The 20,196-nt window shown below is 42.5% G+C and overlaps 1 protein-coding gene across 2 annotated transcripts in view; it reads right to left on the bottom strand.

Moving 5' to 3' along the window:
* Positions 1–20,196, bottom strand: part of LOC124638029 (adipokinetic hormone/corazonin-related peptide receptor variant I-like) — a 109,913-nt gene that overhangs the window by 13,313 nt on the left and 76,404 nt on the right. For both annotated transcript variants that reach the window (XM_047174801.1, XM_047174802.1), the window contains exon 3: positions 1,951–2,277. In XM_047174801.1, the coding sequence (XP_047030757.1) occupies positions 1,951–2,211 (261 nt within the window). In that variant the 5' untranslated portion in view covers positions 2,212–2,277. The remainder of the gene's footprint in view (positions 1–1,950; positions 2,278–20,196) is intronic.

A 20,196-nucleotide genomic window follows, 5' to 3' on the forward strand; every position in this document is an offset into this window, starting at 1 on the left:
AATCTGCTGCGCATTCAATCCTTTCGTTCCATTGTTTTCTTGTGTACGTAAAAGGTAAAGATAAAAAACCAAAGCTTCGTTAGCCTGCATCTATGCTTGTTCTACAAAACATGCCTCAAATCACACCTTTTTACTGATTGTGGTATACTTATTCCGCGCACGTAGAAAAATATGTTCACAGGGCCACGTGAACAAAATTCTATGAGCTTGTTCACGACACGAAATAATATCAATCAACGTCAATAGAGGGAAAATATGTTTTATCACAGCGGCGGTGAACCGAAATGTGAAAAAATAATGCACAAAATGAAGCCTTCACGAGAAAAATCGAAACTACAAGGATTCAGTACACACAACCAGGTGTTCTTTGCAATTGTGTGTAAGCAGAGTATGTATAACAAATATGTGTGATATAAATGTATGGTCACAGCATTATAAGGTTTGCCGTTATGGTACACGATTTTACTCTTCCAAAAGTACGCCTATATATTTTCGCAGTTTACTAATTTTAAAAATTGGAGCATCAGAAGCGAAATAATGATTATGTTTCATTTATTAATTTCTAAAACCATGTTTAAAAAAAACAGTAAAAATAAATTTCGAATAATTCAGTTGAACTAAGTATAAATAAAACAAGAGCTCGTTATGGATCGCGGCTATTTACCGCCAAGGCCTGATATTATAAGGTAAGTAAATTGTTTTAGAATCTACATAAATCTCCCTTTGAATGAATTGTTCAACAGACACCACTGTTTTGAGGTGATGGTTTTCTGCTCATTTTCTTCAGTGAGCTAATAGCTTATAGCAATAATTTATTTATTTAAAATACTTTTTGCACATTGTACAACGGCGGACTTAACGCCTTAGGTGTTCTCTACCAATCTACCTTAGGGTGGTCAATAATCTATTTAAAACGAATAATTCTTTACTCAATATAGGTACTTCAATCTTGTTCGTAATGTGTTGTTGTAGTGTAGGTAGTGGGTATATACGTGAAACTTTACGTTTAAACTTCTAATCAAGTTTGCAAGTTTTCTTTGCCATCCCTTACATTATATTATACAGTATACCTTCTAAATCATAATAACTGCCATACGTACTGTGGCTACATGCCTCAGCTGGGCAAACTTAACAGATAAACAAGCTTTCTTATAAAAATACCAGCATTCGCCGGCAGTTTCAATCAAGTTCCAGGCTACCTATTTATTGCGCGCTCAGCTCAAATAATTATTTTTACCTTCATTGATAACTGTGCGATCTAATACTGATTTTTCCTAATATTAGTATAGATTCTTCATTAATTTATCCTTCAAATTAGATATTAATTATTCAGGAATTAAACTTGCAAAATTTGATTTGTAAAGCCAGCCGTATTTTCCGACTATTACAGGTTCATCATCAAAAATCCACTATTCGATACCTTATCACAATCCTACTGCAGTGAATGTAAGCCCGTCTGCTTACGCATACAGCGTTAGAGTTAATGATATGATAGTAGATAGATAGACGGATCTGCTGTGACGTCTGTCTGTCTGTCGGGTCAGGTGAGGTTATATATTTATAAGCATAACTCAATCTATGGAAGAAAGCGTAGAGTCTGAGTAAAAGAGAGAATAGTAGTCGACTTGAGGCATACATTTCTTGATATATGTTGCATATTATTATTTCGGTAAGGATCGTAGTATAGAATTTTAGTCAAAGCCCAAATCTTGTTATTTATTTATTTACTTGAGGTATTACTCAGAAATGCACCTGTCTCTTTGCCAGTCTAGGTACTTCATGCATCATTAAAACAATTTGAAAACTTTTCACGAGGGTCCTATTTCATCCCAACCCCCCTTGGTTTCATCGTTAGAGTAAAGCCTAACTGACATATCAGTTTTAAAATTCTACCTACTACCTTAAGAAATTAACGAACTATTTAGACTAAAAATAACAACAACCCCTTACCATAAGATCGGCAACGGCTAAATGCATGAGCAGCACATCCAGCCTACTCGCTCTCCCCGCCCTCTTCCTCTTCATCAGCTGGGATAGTACCGTAAGGTTCCCCGTGGCGGACACCACCATCAACACACTGTACACTGTCATGGACACCATGTGGCCATGGTTGAATCTCATGTCCAGAGGCAGTTCGTCACTGGTGTTCAAGTGTGTCCAGTTTTTTTGAGAGGCCCCGCCGGGCCCCGACACTTTCTCGTCTATGTCCATGGTGGTTGCTATTTTGTATGGTGGTATGTGGATGACATCTTCGGTTGGTGGGTCATTCGTTGTTGTCTGTAAAGAAATAAATTGATTAGTTTAATAATTGTCAAGACGATAACACACTGTATAATGCAGAGTTATAAAAAAAATAGTTGGATGATAACGTATGGAACATTTTACTATAACAATAGTAAGAATAAAATAAAAACTTGTGTCAACATTTCTTAAAAAATAGTTTGACATCGTATTCACGAACGTTATAAACTGCCGTGTAAATAATTAGAGGGTTTCGTTTCTTAAAAATGGTTTTTAGTGAGTGTAAATGATTCTAACATAGAAAGGCTTTTATCTAACGTTAGGTATAAACTGCTGTTTAAGCAATTAGGTGTGTCGTTTCGTTAAAATCGACTTTAATGAATAAGTAAATGATGGCAACATTGAAAGACTTTTAAATATTTGAATAAAGTACATCCAGAAATATGCAGGTAAATTATTTTACACTTGTATTTCCTCGTAATCCTTTTTTTGGTTTCGTCCCGCTACGTTGCTACGGCGTAGCTGACGTAGCACTGCCTACGCAGCATCGTTCATCATTCATAAAGTGTATTTGATTTGCAATCGACTTCAAAAAGTTCAAGGTCATTTATTTATGGGTTAAACCGGGCTGATTTACCACATTCTTTGACGATGTCTAAGATTTTTAATATAAGTATGAATTATATACAAAAGATATAGCAGTAAATACGTTAGTAAAAATATTTTAAGACTATGCGCATACTACAGACTAAACAGATAGTCGACAGTTGACCCGGATGGTAGGCAAATATTTCGTTTAAGAATATCTTCATTCCAATCAAAGTTTTCAGTCGGTCTAAACACATAATCTTTATAATGTACGTACTACCATTCATCTTCACACTAATTTATGAGGCCAAGCAAATTATTGGCCGCCTTAATGTTTGTAATGTACGTATATTCTAAATCTTTATTGTTCTCCTCGGGATAAAATATGATAAAATAAATGTTATTATAAATACCAAAGATTTGTCTTCGTCAAAACCTAATCCAGACATTTAAGTCTTGCAAAATTCCGAGCGATCTAATTCCGTTGTAACAAAAAATGATTTATTTTTAGTTAAACATGAGAAAGCTTTTATATTTTGTGGCAAAAAAAAACTGATCTTTCTCGTGCCCTTGTCGGCTGAAAACGTCTTTGTTCGATAATAAGTACCCTGGGAAACTTCGATCAGGAATCTAGGGGAGCTCGGGGTTATAGTAAAAATTATTACGTAAAATGTTTGACTTATCCTACTTATATTATAAATGTGAAAGTTTGTGAGAATGTATGGATGTATGTTTGTTATTCAATCACGCAAAAACGGCTGGACCGATTTGATTGAAATTTGGTATGTAGATAGGTGATACCCTGGATTAACACATAGGCTACTTTTTATCAACACACCACGCGGGCGAAGCCGCTGGCGGAAGCTAGTATGACATATTTTGTTTGCTAACAATTTCATTAATTTGGCACGATCCCCGCTGACAGCGATGCGGATGAGTTTTTTGATACCCCCTTACTTTTAAAATCTCTAATTACCTTCTAAGCAACATTTTAACTAATCACTACTTCAAGTCTTAAGTAGTGATTAAATGTTAGTTAAGACATGCTTAAGCAACGTTTATAAGTAAGAATTTTCTTAAACAGCTTTAAGTATTACTTATATTTAATTCACGTTTATAAGTAAGGCTGATAGTTTTTATTCTTGTAAATATGTAGTTTAGGTAGGATATGTAGGTTTTTTACTAGAATAGTATTTTAATTGTAAAAAAGAATTAATGTAATAATGTAATGTAATAGTGTATTTAAATTAAATAAAAGATAACATCGTTATTAATTTGAATAAGACTTTTCGGTGTTATATCATCATGCTGGCTACAGACTGCGTAAAACTGAATCTAAACATATACTTACAAACTGATGGCTATCGAATGACTTTAAGGCCGTGAAGTTAATTGAAGAGAGCTTTTTTGTACCATGGTAGTTCATTGGCAGAAATATATAAATGCTACAATCTTATAAATATGTTTCAAGATTCAATTCATTTATTGTTCGTACTGCGATTTAATTAAAATAAAGTAATATCAAATCCCTGTGTTACACATGTACATGTATCTAGATTAGATTTATTTTAGAATGTGAGAGCTAATCATGCTAGCCATGAGAGGCTAAACGAATTTGAGAGGGTACTTCAACCAAGAAAATCTCCTTTCGTCCATAAAATATACAATCTCATATGTTGCAGTTATAAATGTATTAAGTTTATCAAATTACATTACTGTAAAATATAAAGCTACAGTTCGATGAGCGTAGCTACAATATTTTATATTCAGAAAGAAAAACTCTTCACCAATAGTTGAATTTAATTTTTAATAGTAGTGACTATGAAGTCCGTGATGAAGTCCAATACTAGTTCTATTTTCAACTTTTCAAATTAGAATCGATGATTTCCTTTCCAGTTCAATAAAAGTTTTTATTTTTATCGTTGTTTCAGATTTTCAGATTTGCTAAGGCGGGTCTACGCTAGACGAACCGAGCACGAGCGAAGCACAAGCGGAGCCGTCGTTCGCGGCGTTAAGTGTGGACGTACAACGAACCTGCAACGATCACTGTTCTCGAACGTAATTTTCTGCAGTGAGTTCGCGGCTCTTGCCGAATATGGACGATATTAATAATATTGCAGTAGCCGCTGCTGTTGCAGCCAACCAAGCCCTTTTTATAAAGGGCGTCGTAATTATTACAAGGGCAAAACCGACAACAGGCGGAACAGCCGAGCACGAACGAAATGTTAGAGGCTTGTAAGTTGGTCCACACTAGGCGAATTGTGTTCGGCTCGTGCTCCGCTTGTGCTCGGCTCTTCTAGCGTAGACGCAGCTCTAGAAGACTTGAAAAGAACCTATTTAAAAATCGATCAAACCTTTTCTGGAAATCTAGATTAAGCTGCTGGTAATTAATAAAAACATTGAACACAGTTGTTGTCACTGTAGCTTGATTACTACTAAAATTTAATAATAACATGAGATACATAAGATCTTTATATTGTCAATACCTATGTTTTGCAAATAAACATATTCTATTCTATTTCATTTCACAAACATGCAACATATAAATTATTATTATAATATAATATATTAAATAAGTAAATAAAAAATATATAGTCTACATAATCTTTATAAATCTCGTTACCTCAAAATAAACAAGAGAACGTCATTAATATTGATGCCACCGTCCACAAAGAGTATTTTTAAAAGCGGATACCCAATTAAAAGTTTTACATGCCTGCACAAAAGAATAATTTGTTAATTGAAAGTTTATGTAAGCCTCTCAGGTTCTACGAGAGAAAACTGGGACAGTTATTGGCAGTTAGTAATTAATTGTGGTCTGTTTTATAACGGAATTGAGAAAAATATTCATACTTTCTACAGCTTAAATTACAATTTATAATTGTTGTTTCTCGCGGCTCTGTTTGACGACTTTTCGAAATCGGATAAAAATACCCTGTCATCTTGTCTCTAACGTATATAAGGCACCTTCACTATCATCATCATCAGCCTATCGCAGTCCACTGCTGGACATAGGCCTCTCCAAGTGCACGCCACTGAGATCGATTTTCGGCTTCTCGCATCCAGCTCCTGCCAGCCGTCTTGCGCAAGTCCACCGTGCCTGAGGACGTCCTACACTACGTTTGCCGAGGCGTGGTCTCCACTCTAGAACTCGTTTACCCCAACGGTTATCGGTTCTTCGGCTAATATGGCCAGCCCACTGCCACTTCAGCTTGCTGATTCGGTGGGCTATGTCGATGACCTTGGTTCTCTGACGGATTACCTCATTTCTGATGCGATCCCTCAGAGAAATGCCGAGCATAGCCCTTTCCATAGCCCGCTGAGCGACTTTAAACTTGTGGACCAGCCGTACCGTCACCGTCAGGAGAATATAAAAATAGGCCACTTTTGCTCTATATACAATACTTCTAACGTCATCACGTTAATAAAATTTAAAATTAGTCAAAAAATAATTTATAGGTATCAATGTTGGAAATTCTTTATTACTTTTAAGTTTTTTTTTATGTAACAATGTAAATAATATAGATTTAGTTTATTTCAATTTAATGTACATTTTTAACCCCCGACGCAAAAACGACGGGGTGTTATAAGTTTGACGTGTCTGTGTGTGTGTGTGTGTGTGTGTGTGTGTGTGTGTGTGTGTATGTGGCATCGTAGCTCCCAAACGGATGATCCGATTGTAATGCGGTTTTTTTTGTTTAAAAGGAGTGTCATTCGGGAGTGTTCTTAGCTATGTTTGGTGGAAATCGGTTCAGGTCTTCAAGGTCATCAGCTCGTTTGTTAGGTGTGAGAAGAATGTTACACGCTCAGTTTACTTGCAAGCATGTGTGGGATCTGAAATTTGAAACACTAATGTCTTCTGGAACCACCGAGCTGGTCTGCTGTTAGGGCACGAAGGTAGGAGACGTAACCCTGAACTGCCTTTTAGTAAACCCATCGAGTTTGGGCTTGTTGAATTTGTCTTGACTAGTTCTCTTCAATTGACGAGAACCTGATACTGGAAATGGGATGTGGCGGATGAAACCCTGGAATGCCGGAATGAAACGGATAAACCGATTTATATCTTCGCTGAAAATCTAGAATGACCAAAGGTTTATGTTTCCTCAATCTGTGCAATTCTCCCAGAGCCAGTATGTTATGAGGATTGTTAAACAGCATCCTTTGTCCGAGATCGCATAGAGCGACCCCATCTTAAAATAAAAGAAATTAACTGAAAGAAGAAAAAATTAAGGAGCTCCTTCAAAAAGCATGAAATAAAATTAAATTATAAATTTAAAAAAACCCCCGACCCAAAAAAAGTACGCAATTAGTATGACAAAAGGTTAAAAACGCTAAACCCTATAAAAAACAAAAAATAACTTTTAACACTACGTAAGTACCAACTAAAGCATGTCAGACTAAACTAAATTTTGACGTGTCGGGGGACCGCTTTTTACCTTCAAAAATACTTACATAAATCAAATGATACCTACCTAATTACAACATTCGTATAAAACAAAATTATATACACAGTTATAAGTAGTATATACTTAATTACTTCTAACGTTAGGCTAATAAATTAGAGCGGTCCCCCGACACGACAAAATTTAGTTTAGTCTGACATGCTTTAGTTGGTACTTACGTAGTGTTAAAAGTTATTTTTTGTTTTTTATAGGGTTTAGCGTTTTTAACCTTTTGTCATACTAATTGCGTACTTTTTTTGGGTCGGGGGTTTTTTTAAATTTATAATTAAATAACGTAATACATATTAAACAAATAATGTTTGAAAGCGTTAAACTTGATTCGCGTGGTCCTTCGAGGCGCCATCTTCATTTACCACTTGACAAGTCCGTTATTGAGATAATGAACGAACGGACCGGACAAGGGTCCAAATTATTGCAGGTCAATCATATTATTTTGGGTTGATTTTCTTTAGTGACATCATAATACGGTTAAGTTAAGTGTTAAAGTGATTTTGCTAGTTTTAATTGTGTTAATAAGTATATTAGTAAGGTACTGTATTTATGTATTTTTAGACTCTTCTATTTTAAGATGATAACAAATATAGTTCCATACATACAAAAATACTTCCATAACAAGAATAGTATCCTTATTCTATGGAAGCCAATGTAAGTGGGTATTATTTTTAATTTTACATAATGAAACAATAATTATTTTTCGAGAGCAGACTAAGAAAAACAATTGCTTTCGTGCCTCAGACTGTCTTGTTAGGTAACAATAAATTGAAACAAAAGCCACGAGTAGGCCTTTTCAATTACTAAACAACAATTAAAACAGGGGTTTTAAGGATCTACTTGTATTTTTGACCTATGAAATGGAACAAAAAATGGTCCTTCGAAAAATAAGGGGACAAAGCTTAGACCAGAGGCTGTTTCATATTGATCATGACACGATCTTTTCCTTCGACTCAAATTAAATAGAAATATTAGGACATTTTCAATAATTGGACATACTACGTCTTACGTACGTAAAAGTCGTGGTGGTCTAGTGGGCAAAGAACCAACCTCTCGAGTAAGAGGGCGCGGGTTCGAATCCAGGTCAGGCAAGTACCAATGCAACTTTTCTAAGTTTGTATGTACTTTCTAAGTATATCTTAGACACCAATGACTGTGTTTCGGATGGCACGTTAAACTGTAGGTCCCGGCTGTCATTGAACATCCTTGGCAGTCGTTATGGGTAGTCAGAAGCCAGTAAGTCTGACACCAGTCTAATCAAGGGGTATCGGATTGCCCGGGTAACTGGGTTGAGGAGGTCAGATAGGCAGTCGCTTCTTGTAAAGCACTGGTACTCAGCTGAATCCGGTTAGACTGGAAGCCGACCACAACATACGTGTAGTTTGGGAAAAGGCTCGGCAAGGCTAGGATGAGGATGATGGACATACTACGTCCATTTACGTGATTATCATGATTGCAAACGATTAGTTTTATTGGCTCGTTAAAGTTTAGTTAAATCGAAATCCTTCGTGAAATACTCAATCAAACTTTTTTTAGTTCAATAGCCTGGGATTCTTTCGACCTTGCATTTGTTCTGCGATAAGAGGTCGTGATCCGTTTGCCACCCTAATATGTATATGTCGGAGACTGTCATTAGTACGGACACTAAACGTCACGCAAGCGCGCCCTCTGGTGGCGTTTCCGGTGAAACAACATTTTGGCGCGCTTGGCAGAGTAGTGGCGGTCAGCGTGGCGTCCGCATAGCTCAGTCTTGATCGAGTCTTGGTCGAGGCTTCGTCGAGTCTTCGTGGAGTTGTCGCGTTACTGCCTTTCGTTACGTATAGTGTACCTAGTGTTATTGCCTAGCGTTGTAGTACCGTTGTAGATCCATATTGTAAAGGTTATTGTAATGGTTCTTCTAACCTAACAGACAGACATGTGTTGCTGGGGAGTTTGTTCCGCCACTTCTTCTCCCCAACCAAAACACATAGGAAGTGGCGAAGGGCGGGCGTTTTGGGGGTTGCCTTTGTTCTGACTAATTTGAATAAACGTTTGAGTTTTTGAGTTTGTTTGAGTTTTGAGTTTCTTTGAGTTATCTCTTTGCTTGATTACCCTAACTGATGTCGGACGATAGTGCCATCCTGATGACGCCTCCGACATATATAATTATATTTGTGTTTTATATAATATTTATCTCACTTTTGCAATAAGTGAATCTGCAAAAAAAGAATGCAGCTTTTAGCGCAGCTTTGACAACGTATGATAGATATTTGAACCTTTTTTTACCTTTTTTTTAAACGACGTCAAAAATCATCAATGACCCTCCGCTGTGGGTTAGCAGCGGTGAGAGAGTGTCAGACTCTTACTGACTAAAAACCGTCTCGTGTTCCGTCGTAGGCCTTTTATGTACCAGGGCCGCGGTAACTCTTTCGAACAACCCGCAGCCCCGGCAGTTGCATAGGTACCTTACGCGGGCAATCCGACAAGTAAGACTGGTTCTCAGTCTTTCTTGATTCTGACTACCCGTACAAATCAGCCACTAATTTAACATGTTTTCCGAAACTCAGTTCACACCAGTCTACCTTGTAAAATACTCAACCATTTTAATTTCCAAATCCAAGATACCCAAAACCAAAAGACATCGTAAAATTCCACTTGAAGGTTATCAAAAGATCGGACATTTAATCCCTAACAGCCAGTTGGCTGTTTTTAAACTGATTGCCATGATTAAAGGTAATTCCAAGAACAGGGTCCGAGTAGCCGTGTTTGTTTAATTGAGCATTTGTTGGGGTTCAGTTGGACCCTTCAATGATGTTGGGATAAATCGAAAAAGGTTTTTGGTAAAAGTAGGTCTGACGTGAGCGTTGATACTTTTTAGTGGTGATTTAGAGGCTGTTAGACTTAAATTTGTTCTTAAGTTTGACTGCTGCTACTAAACTAAAATAAATTTATAAACACATATAATAGTGTTTATTTTTAGTAGGCATTATAGTTCGTTTTTAAGACTCCTTTTCAAAATAAAATATGCTGTTACCTTATCCTGTACAACATTTTTCAATTTAATATAAATTAAACTTAGTCCTAGTTAGCTTAGCTCCTTCGCAACGTTCAATACCAAAGAAAACGTAATATTTTCTGAGACATTACGAAAGTAAATATTACCCTAGTCCGTAATCTCTTGTGTGAGTTTTCCACCTTTTATATTAGCAGTACACCATGTTCAAACAAAGACTGTTTTTATTTGATACCAAAAGGCTAACCTTGGAAGAAAGGGGCCCAATCTAATATAACCTAAACAAACATTGTCCACTCCGAAGTTTGAAAACGTTAAAAGAAAAGATGAAACATTTTATGATACGTGTCTTACGGCAGTTTCTAATATCTTATCTGTCTATTGTTTTGCTTACTAGACATCTATAAAATATAGTAAATCAAAATTAAAAATCGTTTATTAAAACTTGGCTGCAAAACAGCACTTTTTGTCAGGATTTTACAAAAGAGAGTCCCCAAAACCCACTGTTCACCACTTCCTTTGTGTTTTTGCTGGAGAAGAAGTGGCGCAACAAACTCCCCAGCAAATAGTACTAAGTATATTATAAGCCCACTTTGTAACGCCTGAAAAAGGCCGTTAAGCTGTAAGTTGACATAATTACAAACACCTCTAACGGCCAGTTTCTTCATCAAAAGTTAAAGTTAAAGTAATGTCTAAAGTAAAAGTAACGGTCAAATTCGTTTTTTCAAGGCTAAAGTGACAGCAAAATCCCCCGGTGCCAACGTCAGCACCGGCTCCGTCGTCGGCACCAGTGGCGAAACGCCCTCCAAAGCCGACACCGTCTGCGGCCCCTACCTCTTCTGCCACTGAGTCTGAGTGGCAGGTGGTGGGGGAAAAGAAAAAGAGGCGGAGGGCGGCCAAAGCGGCCAAAAAGAAGGCCCAGAAACAGCGGCGCAGGGAGCGAGCCGCCGCGGCGAAACTCCGCGCCCCCAAAACCGCGGCTGTAGTAGTCACACTACAGCCGGACGCGGTCAAAAGGGGCGTGTCGTACCGCGACGTGCTCGCCCAAGCAAAGGAGGCGGTGAACCTGCAGGAGCTGGGTATCGCCTCCGGCCTCCGGCTCAGGGTGACCGCAACGGGCGCCCGAATGCTGGAGGTCCCAGGAGCGGCCAGTGGGCCCGCCGCAGACGCTCTAGCCGAGAGGCTTAGGGCGTCCATAAGTGCGGACGACGCCCGAGTCTCCAGGCCCCACAAGTGCGCGGATCTGCGCATTATGGGTCTGGACGACTCAGCTACTGCGGAGGAGGTAGTGGCCGCCGTCGCTAGGACGGGTGGGTGCTCCGCCGACGAAGTCAAGGCGGGCACCATACGTCCCGACTTCAGGGGCACGTGCACCATCACGGTGAGCTGCCCCGTGACGGCGGCCAAGAACATTGTTGACGGCCGAAGATTGCTGGTCGGCTGGGTGTCGGCGCAGGTTAAGCTGCTTGACCCCAGACCGCTGAGGTGCTTCCGATGCCACGTCGGGCATCATGTGGGTGTCCGTTGCACCTCGGAGGTCGACCGCAGCGCCCTCTGTTTCCGCTGCGGTCAGCCCGGTCACAAGGCCGTGGAATGCAGCGCCACGCTGCACTGCTCTGCATGTGCGGCTGCTGGCAAGCCGGCCGAACACCGGGCGGGGAGCAAGACCTGTGCCCCACCCGCCAAGCCGAGTAAGGGCAAGGGTCGGCCGTCCGTCGTTGCCACCGCCGCCACCTCCGCAGTGGCCACCACCGCAGCTCCTGCGGCCGCCGCCGCCCCCAACGCTGCCGCCGCTGTCGCCGTCGCCACTGCTGCTGCCGCAGCGCCCGCGTCTGAAGAGGAGGAAGACGTGATGGAGTGCTAGCCTGGCTCCACTACGCTTCCTCCAGGCGAACATCAACCACTGCGCCCGTGCCCAGGATCTGTTGCTCCAAAGCATGGCGCAGTGGTCGATCAACATCGCCGTGGTCGCTGAGCCGTACTTTGTCCTTCCCAGGGATGACTGGGTTAAGGACCTTAGCGGCTCAGTGACCATCATATCGTCGGCCGCCGCTGGTACTCCTTCCCTCGAAGGGGTGAAGAGTGGAAGGGGTTGCGTCGCAGCACGGTTCGGGGAGATAGTCGTCGTGGGGGTGTACTTCTCCCCGAGCCGAACTCTCGCCGAGTTCCACAACTCCCTCCTGGAGTTGTCCGTCGTCGTCGGAAGTTATTCCCTCCCCGTGATAGTGTTAGGGGACTTCAACGCCAAGAACTTGGCCTGGGGTTCCCGACGCACAGATGCACGGGGTAGGATGGTGGAGGACTGGGCGCTGGAAGCAGGCCTGGTCGTCCTCAATCGGGGTTCTGTCCCCACGTGTGTACGGATGCGGGGCGAGTCAGTGGTGGACATCTCGTTCGCCAGCCCCGCTCTGCTGCCGCGTGTCTTTGACTGGCGCGTGGAGGAGAGGGTGGAGACCTACTCCGATCATCGGTACATCCGGTTTGACGTCTCCGCCCAGAACCCTAGCGCGCCGGTCCTGCAGACCCCGAGTGGTCCACGTTGGGCGCTGAGGCACCTGGACCGGGAGCTTCTCCTGGAAGCCTCAGTCGTGCAGGCCTGGGTGTCATCACCGGACAGGCCCGCCGACATCAACGACGAGGCCGAGTGGTTCCGGGAGACCATGTCCGAGATCTGTGACGTGGCCATGCCCCGAGCCCCGCCAGGACGCGCCCGACGCCAGGTGTACTGGTGGTCTTGCGAGATCGCCGCCCTTCGAGAGGCGTGCGTCGCTGCGAGGCACCTGTACACCAGACACCGCAGGCTGCGCATCCGCCCTCCGGATGCAGAAGCCAGGGAAGCAGAGCTGTACGAGGGATACAGAGCTGCGAAGACCGCCCTCCAATTGGCCATCATCCAGGCCAAGGAGGTGGCCAATGCGGAGCTGCTGGGGTCTCTGGACAGGGACCCGTGGGGGCGCCCGTACAAAATGGTGCGGGGCAAGCTCCGCCCATGGGCCCCCCCGCTGACCCAGAGTCTTCGGCCTCAGCTGGTGGAGGAGGTGGTGAGCGCTCTGTTCCCTTCGCGCGGGGAACACTCTCCCCCGCCCATGGCTCTGCAACCCGCGGTGTCAACGACGGACCACACTTCCGACGACGACGATGTCCCCGAGGTGACTGGGGTGGACCTGAGAGTGGCGGTGGCTAGGCTGAAAGCCAAAAACACCGCCCCAGGGCCTGACGGCCTGCCTGGCAAGGCCTGGGTCCTGGCCCTTGAGGCTCTCGGGCCTCGACTTAGGGGGCTTCTCAGCGCATGCTTGGAGAGGGGCCAGTTCCCACTTCGTTGGAAGACAGGGAAACTGGTCCTCATACGGAAGCCGGGGCGCCCTGCGGACTCTCCGTCCGCATACCGGCCTATCGTGCTGCTCGGCGAGGTGGGCAAGCTCTTTGAGCGAGTTGTCGCACACCGCCTCATCGCGCACCTTGGGGGGATAGGGCCGGACCTTGCGGACCACCAGTTCGGTTTCCGCAAGGGGCGCTCAACGGTGGACGCCATCATGCGCGTGAGAGCTCTCACGACGGGGGATGCTGTGTCCCGGGGGGGGTCGTCTTGGCGGTGTCTCTTGACATCGCCAACGCCTTCAACACCCTTCCCTGGAGTTGCATTAGGGAGGCACTCCGGTATCACCGGGTGCCGACCTACCTTCGTCGCGTGGTCGAGGCCTATCTGTCGGATAGGTCCATCATTTACCCCGGTCACAATGGGGAATGGAACCGGCGAGAGATGTCGTGCGGTGTTCCGCAGGGGTCGGTACTGGGGCCGCTCTTGTGGAACATCGGCTACGACTGGGTGCTGCGCGCCGACCTCCCTAGCGGCGTCAGCGTGGTCTGCTACGCTGACGACACGCTGGTTCTGGCACAAGGGAGGTCGCACCAGGAGGCGGCCGACATAATGACGCGCGGGGTTGCGACAGTCATCGAGAGGATCCAGCTGCTGGGCCTGGAGGTGGCCTTGCACAAATCCGAGGCCATGTGCTTTTATGGGCTTCGGAACGCGCCACCTTCAGGCTCCCAGGTCACGGTGGGGGGGGGGTTACCATCGGCGTCGAGAGGGCGATGAAATACCTGGGACTCGTCCTCGACGGCCGGTGGAACTTCGTTGAGCATTTCCGACGTTTGGGCCCCAAACTGGAGAAGGCAGGTGCTGCACTCAAGCGGCTCCTGCCCAACCTGGGCGGCCCAAACGCCCCCTGCCGCAGACTCTACGCGGGGGTCATGCGGTCCATGGCCCTTTACGGGGCCCCGGTATGGGCACGTTCGGTACGGCCGCGGGCTTTACACTACTTGAACGTGCCCCAAAGGGTGATAGCCATTAGGCTAATCCGGGGGTACCGCACGATTTCCCGCGAAGCAGCTGGCCTACTTGCTGGACTGCCACCGTGGGATCTGGAGGCGAGGGTCTTCTTGCGCCTGTACGACTGGCGCGAGGAGGCTCAGCGCCGGGGAGAAACCCCGTTGCCGCGGCAAGTTGTCGCGCAGCGGGCGGAGCTCCGGCGCGATCTCATGGTGGCCTGGAGGGAGCGACTGTCGCAACCCAGTGCAGGGCACGCCACCATCGTGGCGGTAAGTCCCCTCTTTGAGGAGTGGCTCGGGAGGAGTCACAGCGCCCTCACGTACCGCATGACGCAGGTCCTCACCGGACACGGTTGTTTCGGGAGGTACCTGCACCGCATCGGTCGTGAGGAGGCGCCCGGGTGTCACCATTGTGCGGACAGCCCCGAGGACACGGTGGACCACACAGTCCAGGTGTGCCCCGCATGGGAGGGGCACCGCCGGGTCCTCGTTGAGGCTTTGGGCGGCGGCGACCTCTCGCGTCCGGCCCTGGTTCAGGCCATGGTCCGGGGCGAGAGGGAATGGGATGCCGTCGCCTCCTTCTGCGAAGCGGTCATGCTCGAGAAGGAGGAGGCGGAACGCCAGAGAGTTCGCACCTCTCATCCCGGCCGCCGCGCTGGACCAGGTAGACACCATGGGCGCCGGGTGTCGCGAGATGACTCCCGGCCACCGTAGGCGTGGGTCTGTGGGCGGTGAGTTCGGGTGGCTCATCGTCCCTCTGTCTTTCTAGACGACAGACCCGTGTCGACGGCGCGCGTTGTTCCACGCGCTCCTCAAAGAGATGTCAGCAACCCCAGCGGGGCCCAGCAGGGCCAAGGCCTGCCGGGGCTGCGGGTTGTTCGAAAGAGATACCGCGGCCCTGGTACATAAAAGGCCTATGACGGAACACGACGATTTTAGTCAGTAAGAGTCTGACACTCCCTCACCGCTGCTAACCCACAGCGGGAGGGGTCATTTGATGATTTTACGTCGATAAAAAAAAAAAAAAAGTGACAGCAAAATTCATAGAAAAATTGAATTTAACCGTTACCTTAACCTTAGACATTACTTTGACTTTTACTTTGGTTTTAACTTTTGATGAAGAAACTGGCTGTAAATACCTTAACAAGCCAATAAATATTTTAAATTAAAATTTGAGATACGTATTTGCCTTACTCACGTATTAGTGGGATGTGGCTAATGTTAAAACTATCTCTGGTAAGCAAAACAACAGATAGATATAATATGGGGGGGCCGTTAGATCGTTTCTACAGATCATGTCTATCAAGTTCACACGTGCAGGTATTCGTTTTGAACTGGCAGTGCATCCTTTGGGAAATAGCTCATGCATTCGTTTATAGGTTTACCAAGTTCTTTATTGGTATCAACTTTTATTTCTATTGGCATAGACATGTTGGCAATATAGGTAAATCAAAAGTTAAACAGACGTTGGCCTATGTTTAAGAAAATTTTGTATGCGGATTTTTTTTAAATAGGTAGGTACATGTGAAACTTAAACATCTGCTTAACTTTTTCTTACATATCTTATATTTATATTCACATCAAAAAACTATGTTTAACTTGGCTTTCTAAACTATTATTTACTACTCCATTGCTAAAATAAACTATTCCCAGAATAACAGTCTTATCCTAAATATTGATTAGATACAAAAATAGAATAAAGCCGGAAAGGTCCAACAGACCCAAGGGGACCAGAAATATGAAATTTTGGTACGATTTTGGGCTCGAAGCTAAAAAGCGGGGATCTAAAATATCAAAACCACTGAAGTGAGGTTGCAGATAAGAGGTATCGCTGCGTTTCGTTATAATTATACATTAAGTGTATAATCTTTTCGCTCTACTTCACTTGCACATTGATTCATTTTATCTTTTGCAATGTCTATCTTCCGTCATTGTTTTCCATAGGTAGGTACTTAAATATTTTTTGATTGTTTATTTGAAAGCTATACGCTTCCCAAGTAACACAGGTTATATTAAATCCCGGTGCGGACAGTAGTACTTTAGCTAATGATTGTCCTGAATTGCTCGTTCTTCAAAAAATATTCATCTCGCAAGGCCTCAAGCTATACTCAAGCTAGACTCAAATAAAAAATCGGTAAAAAAACTTTTAAGTTAAACGGTTTTATCTTATGTGCACTGAAAACTAGAAAATAAAAAAATAGTTACTTACCTGTCAACCTACGTAGGTGGTCCCGGTCATATTAAACTAAAATAAAAACGTGGGGCCCATTAACTATTGCTGTAGTACTTTCTTCTAGAGGTATAATAGGTGTGGATTGCATCGACTTACTATAATCGTAACTGGAGATTTTGACAATCAATAATCAGCCGTAGCGGCTTCACCAGCGAACGCCGAGCTCATGATCTACCAAAGTATAAAGATATGCTTTGCCATAGGTAGGATTTCACAGGGGCCCCACGTTTTTATTTTAGTTTAATATGACCGGGACCACCTACGTAGGTTGACAGGTAAGTAACTATTTTTTTATTTTCTAGTTTTCAGTGCACATAAGATAAAACCGTTTAACTTAAAAGTTTTTTTACCGATTTTTTATTTTCTAGTTTTTAGTATTTAATGAAAATGCATACCGAATATTCCTCATTCTATCTAATTCATTTAGTGTATCATTATTACACGGTCTCTTACCTGACAATTTATTACAATCTAATTCCTCAATACATAGCCCTTCCAGATACTTTTTTTTTAACAACCCCAAAAATCATCACATGACCTCTCCTGCTGTGGGTCAGCAGCGGTGAGGGAGTGTCAGACTCTTGACTAGAAACCGTTTTGTTCCGTCGTAGGCCTTTTATGTACCAGGGCCGCGGTAACTCTTTCGAATAATCTCGCAGCCCAGGCAGGCCTTGGCCCTGTTGGGCCCCGCTGGAGTTACTGACAGTTTTCTACTTGTGAAGCCCTTTCATTTGATACCCGTATTGGTGGGATTGATAAAAAATTGTTATCAGCCATTTGGTAGCGGCGGCCATCTTAGATTTCAATTTTGCATAGTAAATTGTATTCTACTTGTTGAGCCCTTTCATTTGATACCCATATTGATGGGATTGATAAAACCTACGTTATCCGCCATTTTGTAGCGGCCGCCATCTTGGATTTCATTTTTTATAGTAAATTGTATTCTACTTGTTGAGTCCTTTCATTTGATATCCATGTTGATGGGATTTATAAAACTTAAGTTATCCGCCATTTTGTAGAGGCCGCCATCTTGGATTTTAATTTTATATAGTACATTGTATTCTACTGGTTGAGAACTTTCATTTGATACCCATATTGATGGGATTGATAAAACCTACGTTATCCGCCATTTTGTAGCGGCCGCCATCTTGGATTTCATTTTTTATAGTAAATTGTATTCTACTTGTTGAGTCCTTTCATTTGATACCCATGTTGATGGGATTTATAAAACCTAAGTTATCCGCCATTTTGTAGAGGCCGCCATCTTGGATTTTAATTTTATATAGTACATTGTATTCTACTGGTTGAGAACATTCATTTGATACCCATATTGATGGGATTGATAAAACCTACGTTATCCGCCATTTTGTAGCGGCCGCCATCTTGGATTTCAATTTTTTATAGTATATTGTATTCTGCTTGTTGAGCCCTTTCATTTGATATCCATATTGATGGGATTGATAAAATCTACGTTATCCGCCATTTTGTGCCGGCGGCCATATTGGATTTACAATGTTATTGATATTACTATATTGTATTGTCATCGGAATTAAAGGTGTATACAAAATTTCAGATTAATCGGTTGACAGGAAGAGGGTGAAATTTGAATTACTAAATTTGACCCAAGAATGAATAAATAAAACAAACGGGGTAAGCTAAATAAAACCGTTTAAAAACAAGTCGTGTAAAATATTATTATAAGAAATTGTTGGTAAAATTACTAGAGTTATTGTGATTTTTTTTTGCTTGTCACAATTTTAGCCTTGAGTAAGAGTCCGCTCTAGTATTATTTTAATAAAATACTAGCTTCACAAAGCATGTTTTGTAAGATCAAATCAGAATCAAATCAGAATCAGATCAAAAGAGCGGTCAAATGTAATTTAAGTGATGAACAACATGGGTTTCTTAGAAAACGCTCAACGACGTCTAACCTTGTCCTTGCTCATGAGTTCATATCAGAAGGGATGGAGCAGCATGCACAAGTTGACATAATTTACACCGACTATAGCAAATGCTTCGATCGTATTGACCATCATGTGCTGCTGCAAAAGTTATTGTCGGCCGGAATACATGGTGACTTGTATCGGTGGTTCTGTTCATATGTTGACAATCGGACTCAAGCAGTAGTGCTACAGGGCTATACATTTAACTGGACATTTGTTCCCTCTGGAGTCCCACAAGGCTCAATTTTAGGACCCTTACTTTTCATTTTATTTATATCGGACATAAAATCGTGTTTTAAACATTCGTATATTTTACTTTATGCTGACGACATGAAGATACTTAAAAAAGTTCATAATGACTTGGATACGCACCTCTTACAGGAGGACCTTATAAGATTTGAGACTTATTGTATCTTAAATAAGCTACAGCTTAATGTGTCTAAATGTTATCACGTTACATGTACGCGCAAAAAGACCTTGACCTTGAACTGTATGTGTTCGTATATTCTGCTTTACGTACTTAGGAGAAAATATTATGGCCATTATTTTTCATTAAGAAACCGGTACGATGTTTTAGTCATTATTTGTATTTCCTAGTATAGTAACCTTCTGTAATTTTTCGTTCTATATTTAGTATCCGTTATATATTAAAAGAGCTTTCACATAAGCGGATTATGTCGTGTGTGTGGTCTCGGTTTGGCTGCACACAGCACATTCGCTCGAAACGAAATTGTATGTTTTTGTAGTTTGAACCGAGCGTTGTCGCGCTCAAAAACGGAGCGGAAAATTCACTCGTTGGAAAGCGCTCACACAATCTTTGCTGATTATATTATGTCACACAAGTCCGCAAAAACTTCCAACCTCGGAAACCTACTTTCCCAAACTATTTCAAAGTTTTAAGCTAAGACTAATCTTATGAACTAAAATATCTTGTGGAAAGACAGCCCCAAAAATATTGCCACTCAGAACCAAAAAAATTAGGTCATCGTTATAATAGCTACCATGTTATGTAAGCTGATCCAGGGATTAAGGAAACATTGTAAATCGCAATTTGGGACTCCTTTGTCCTCCTTTCTGAAATCCAATCCGCTTTGTGGGCACTGATTTGATGGTTTTTTAATATAATTCATTTTCGACAGTAAAAGGAACGCAGTTTTAGATTTGAAATTAAGGACTGGCCGTTTTGAACAATATCAGTAAATGGGAACATAATTTATGAAGGTCGAATAAAAAAGTTCCAATACATAATAAAATATACAAGATCTAGTCAGCATTGAGGCATATTGTAAGTATCTTTAAAAAAAACTTTATATTATTGGCTACATAGTTTAAAAAAAAAATAGTAACTTAGCGTTATATTTTTTAAAACACAAAAATCTTATGCTTTCATATTAAAGTAACGTCAATACGAAGAGA

This window comes from Helicoverpa zea, chromosome 17 (genome assembly GCF_022581195.2).
Source record: "Helicoverpa zea isolate HzStark_Cry1AcR chromosome 17, ilHelZeax1.1, whole genome shotgun sequence".
NCBI lineage: Eukaryota > Metazoa > Arthropoda > Insecta > Lepidoptera > Noctuidae > Helicoverpa > Helicoverpa zea.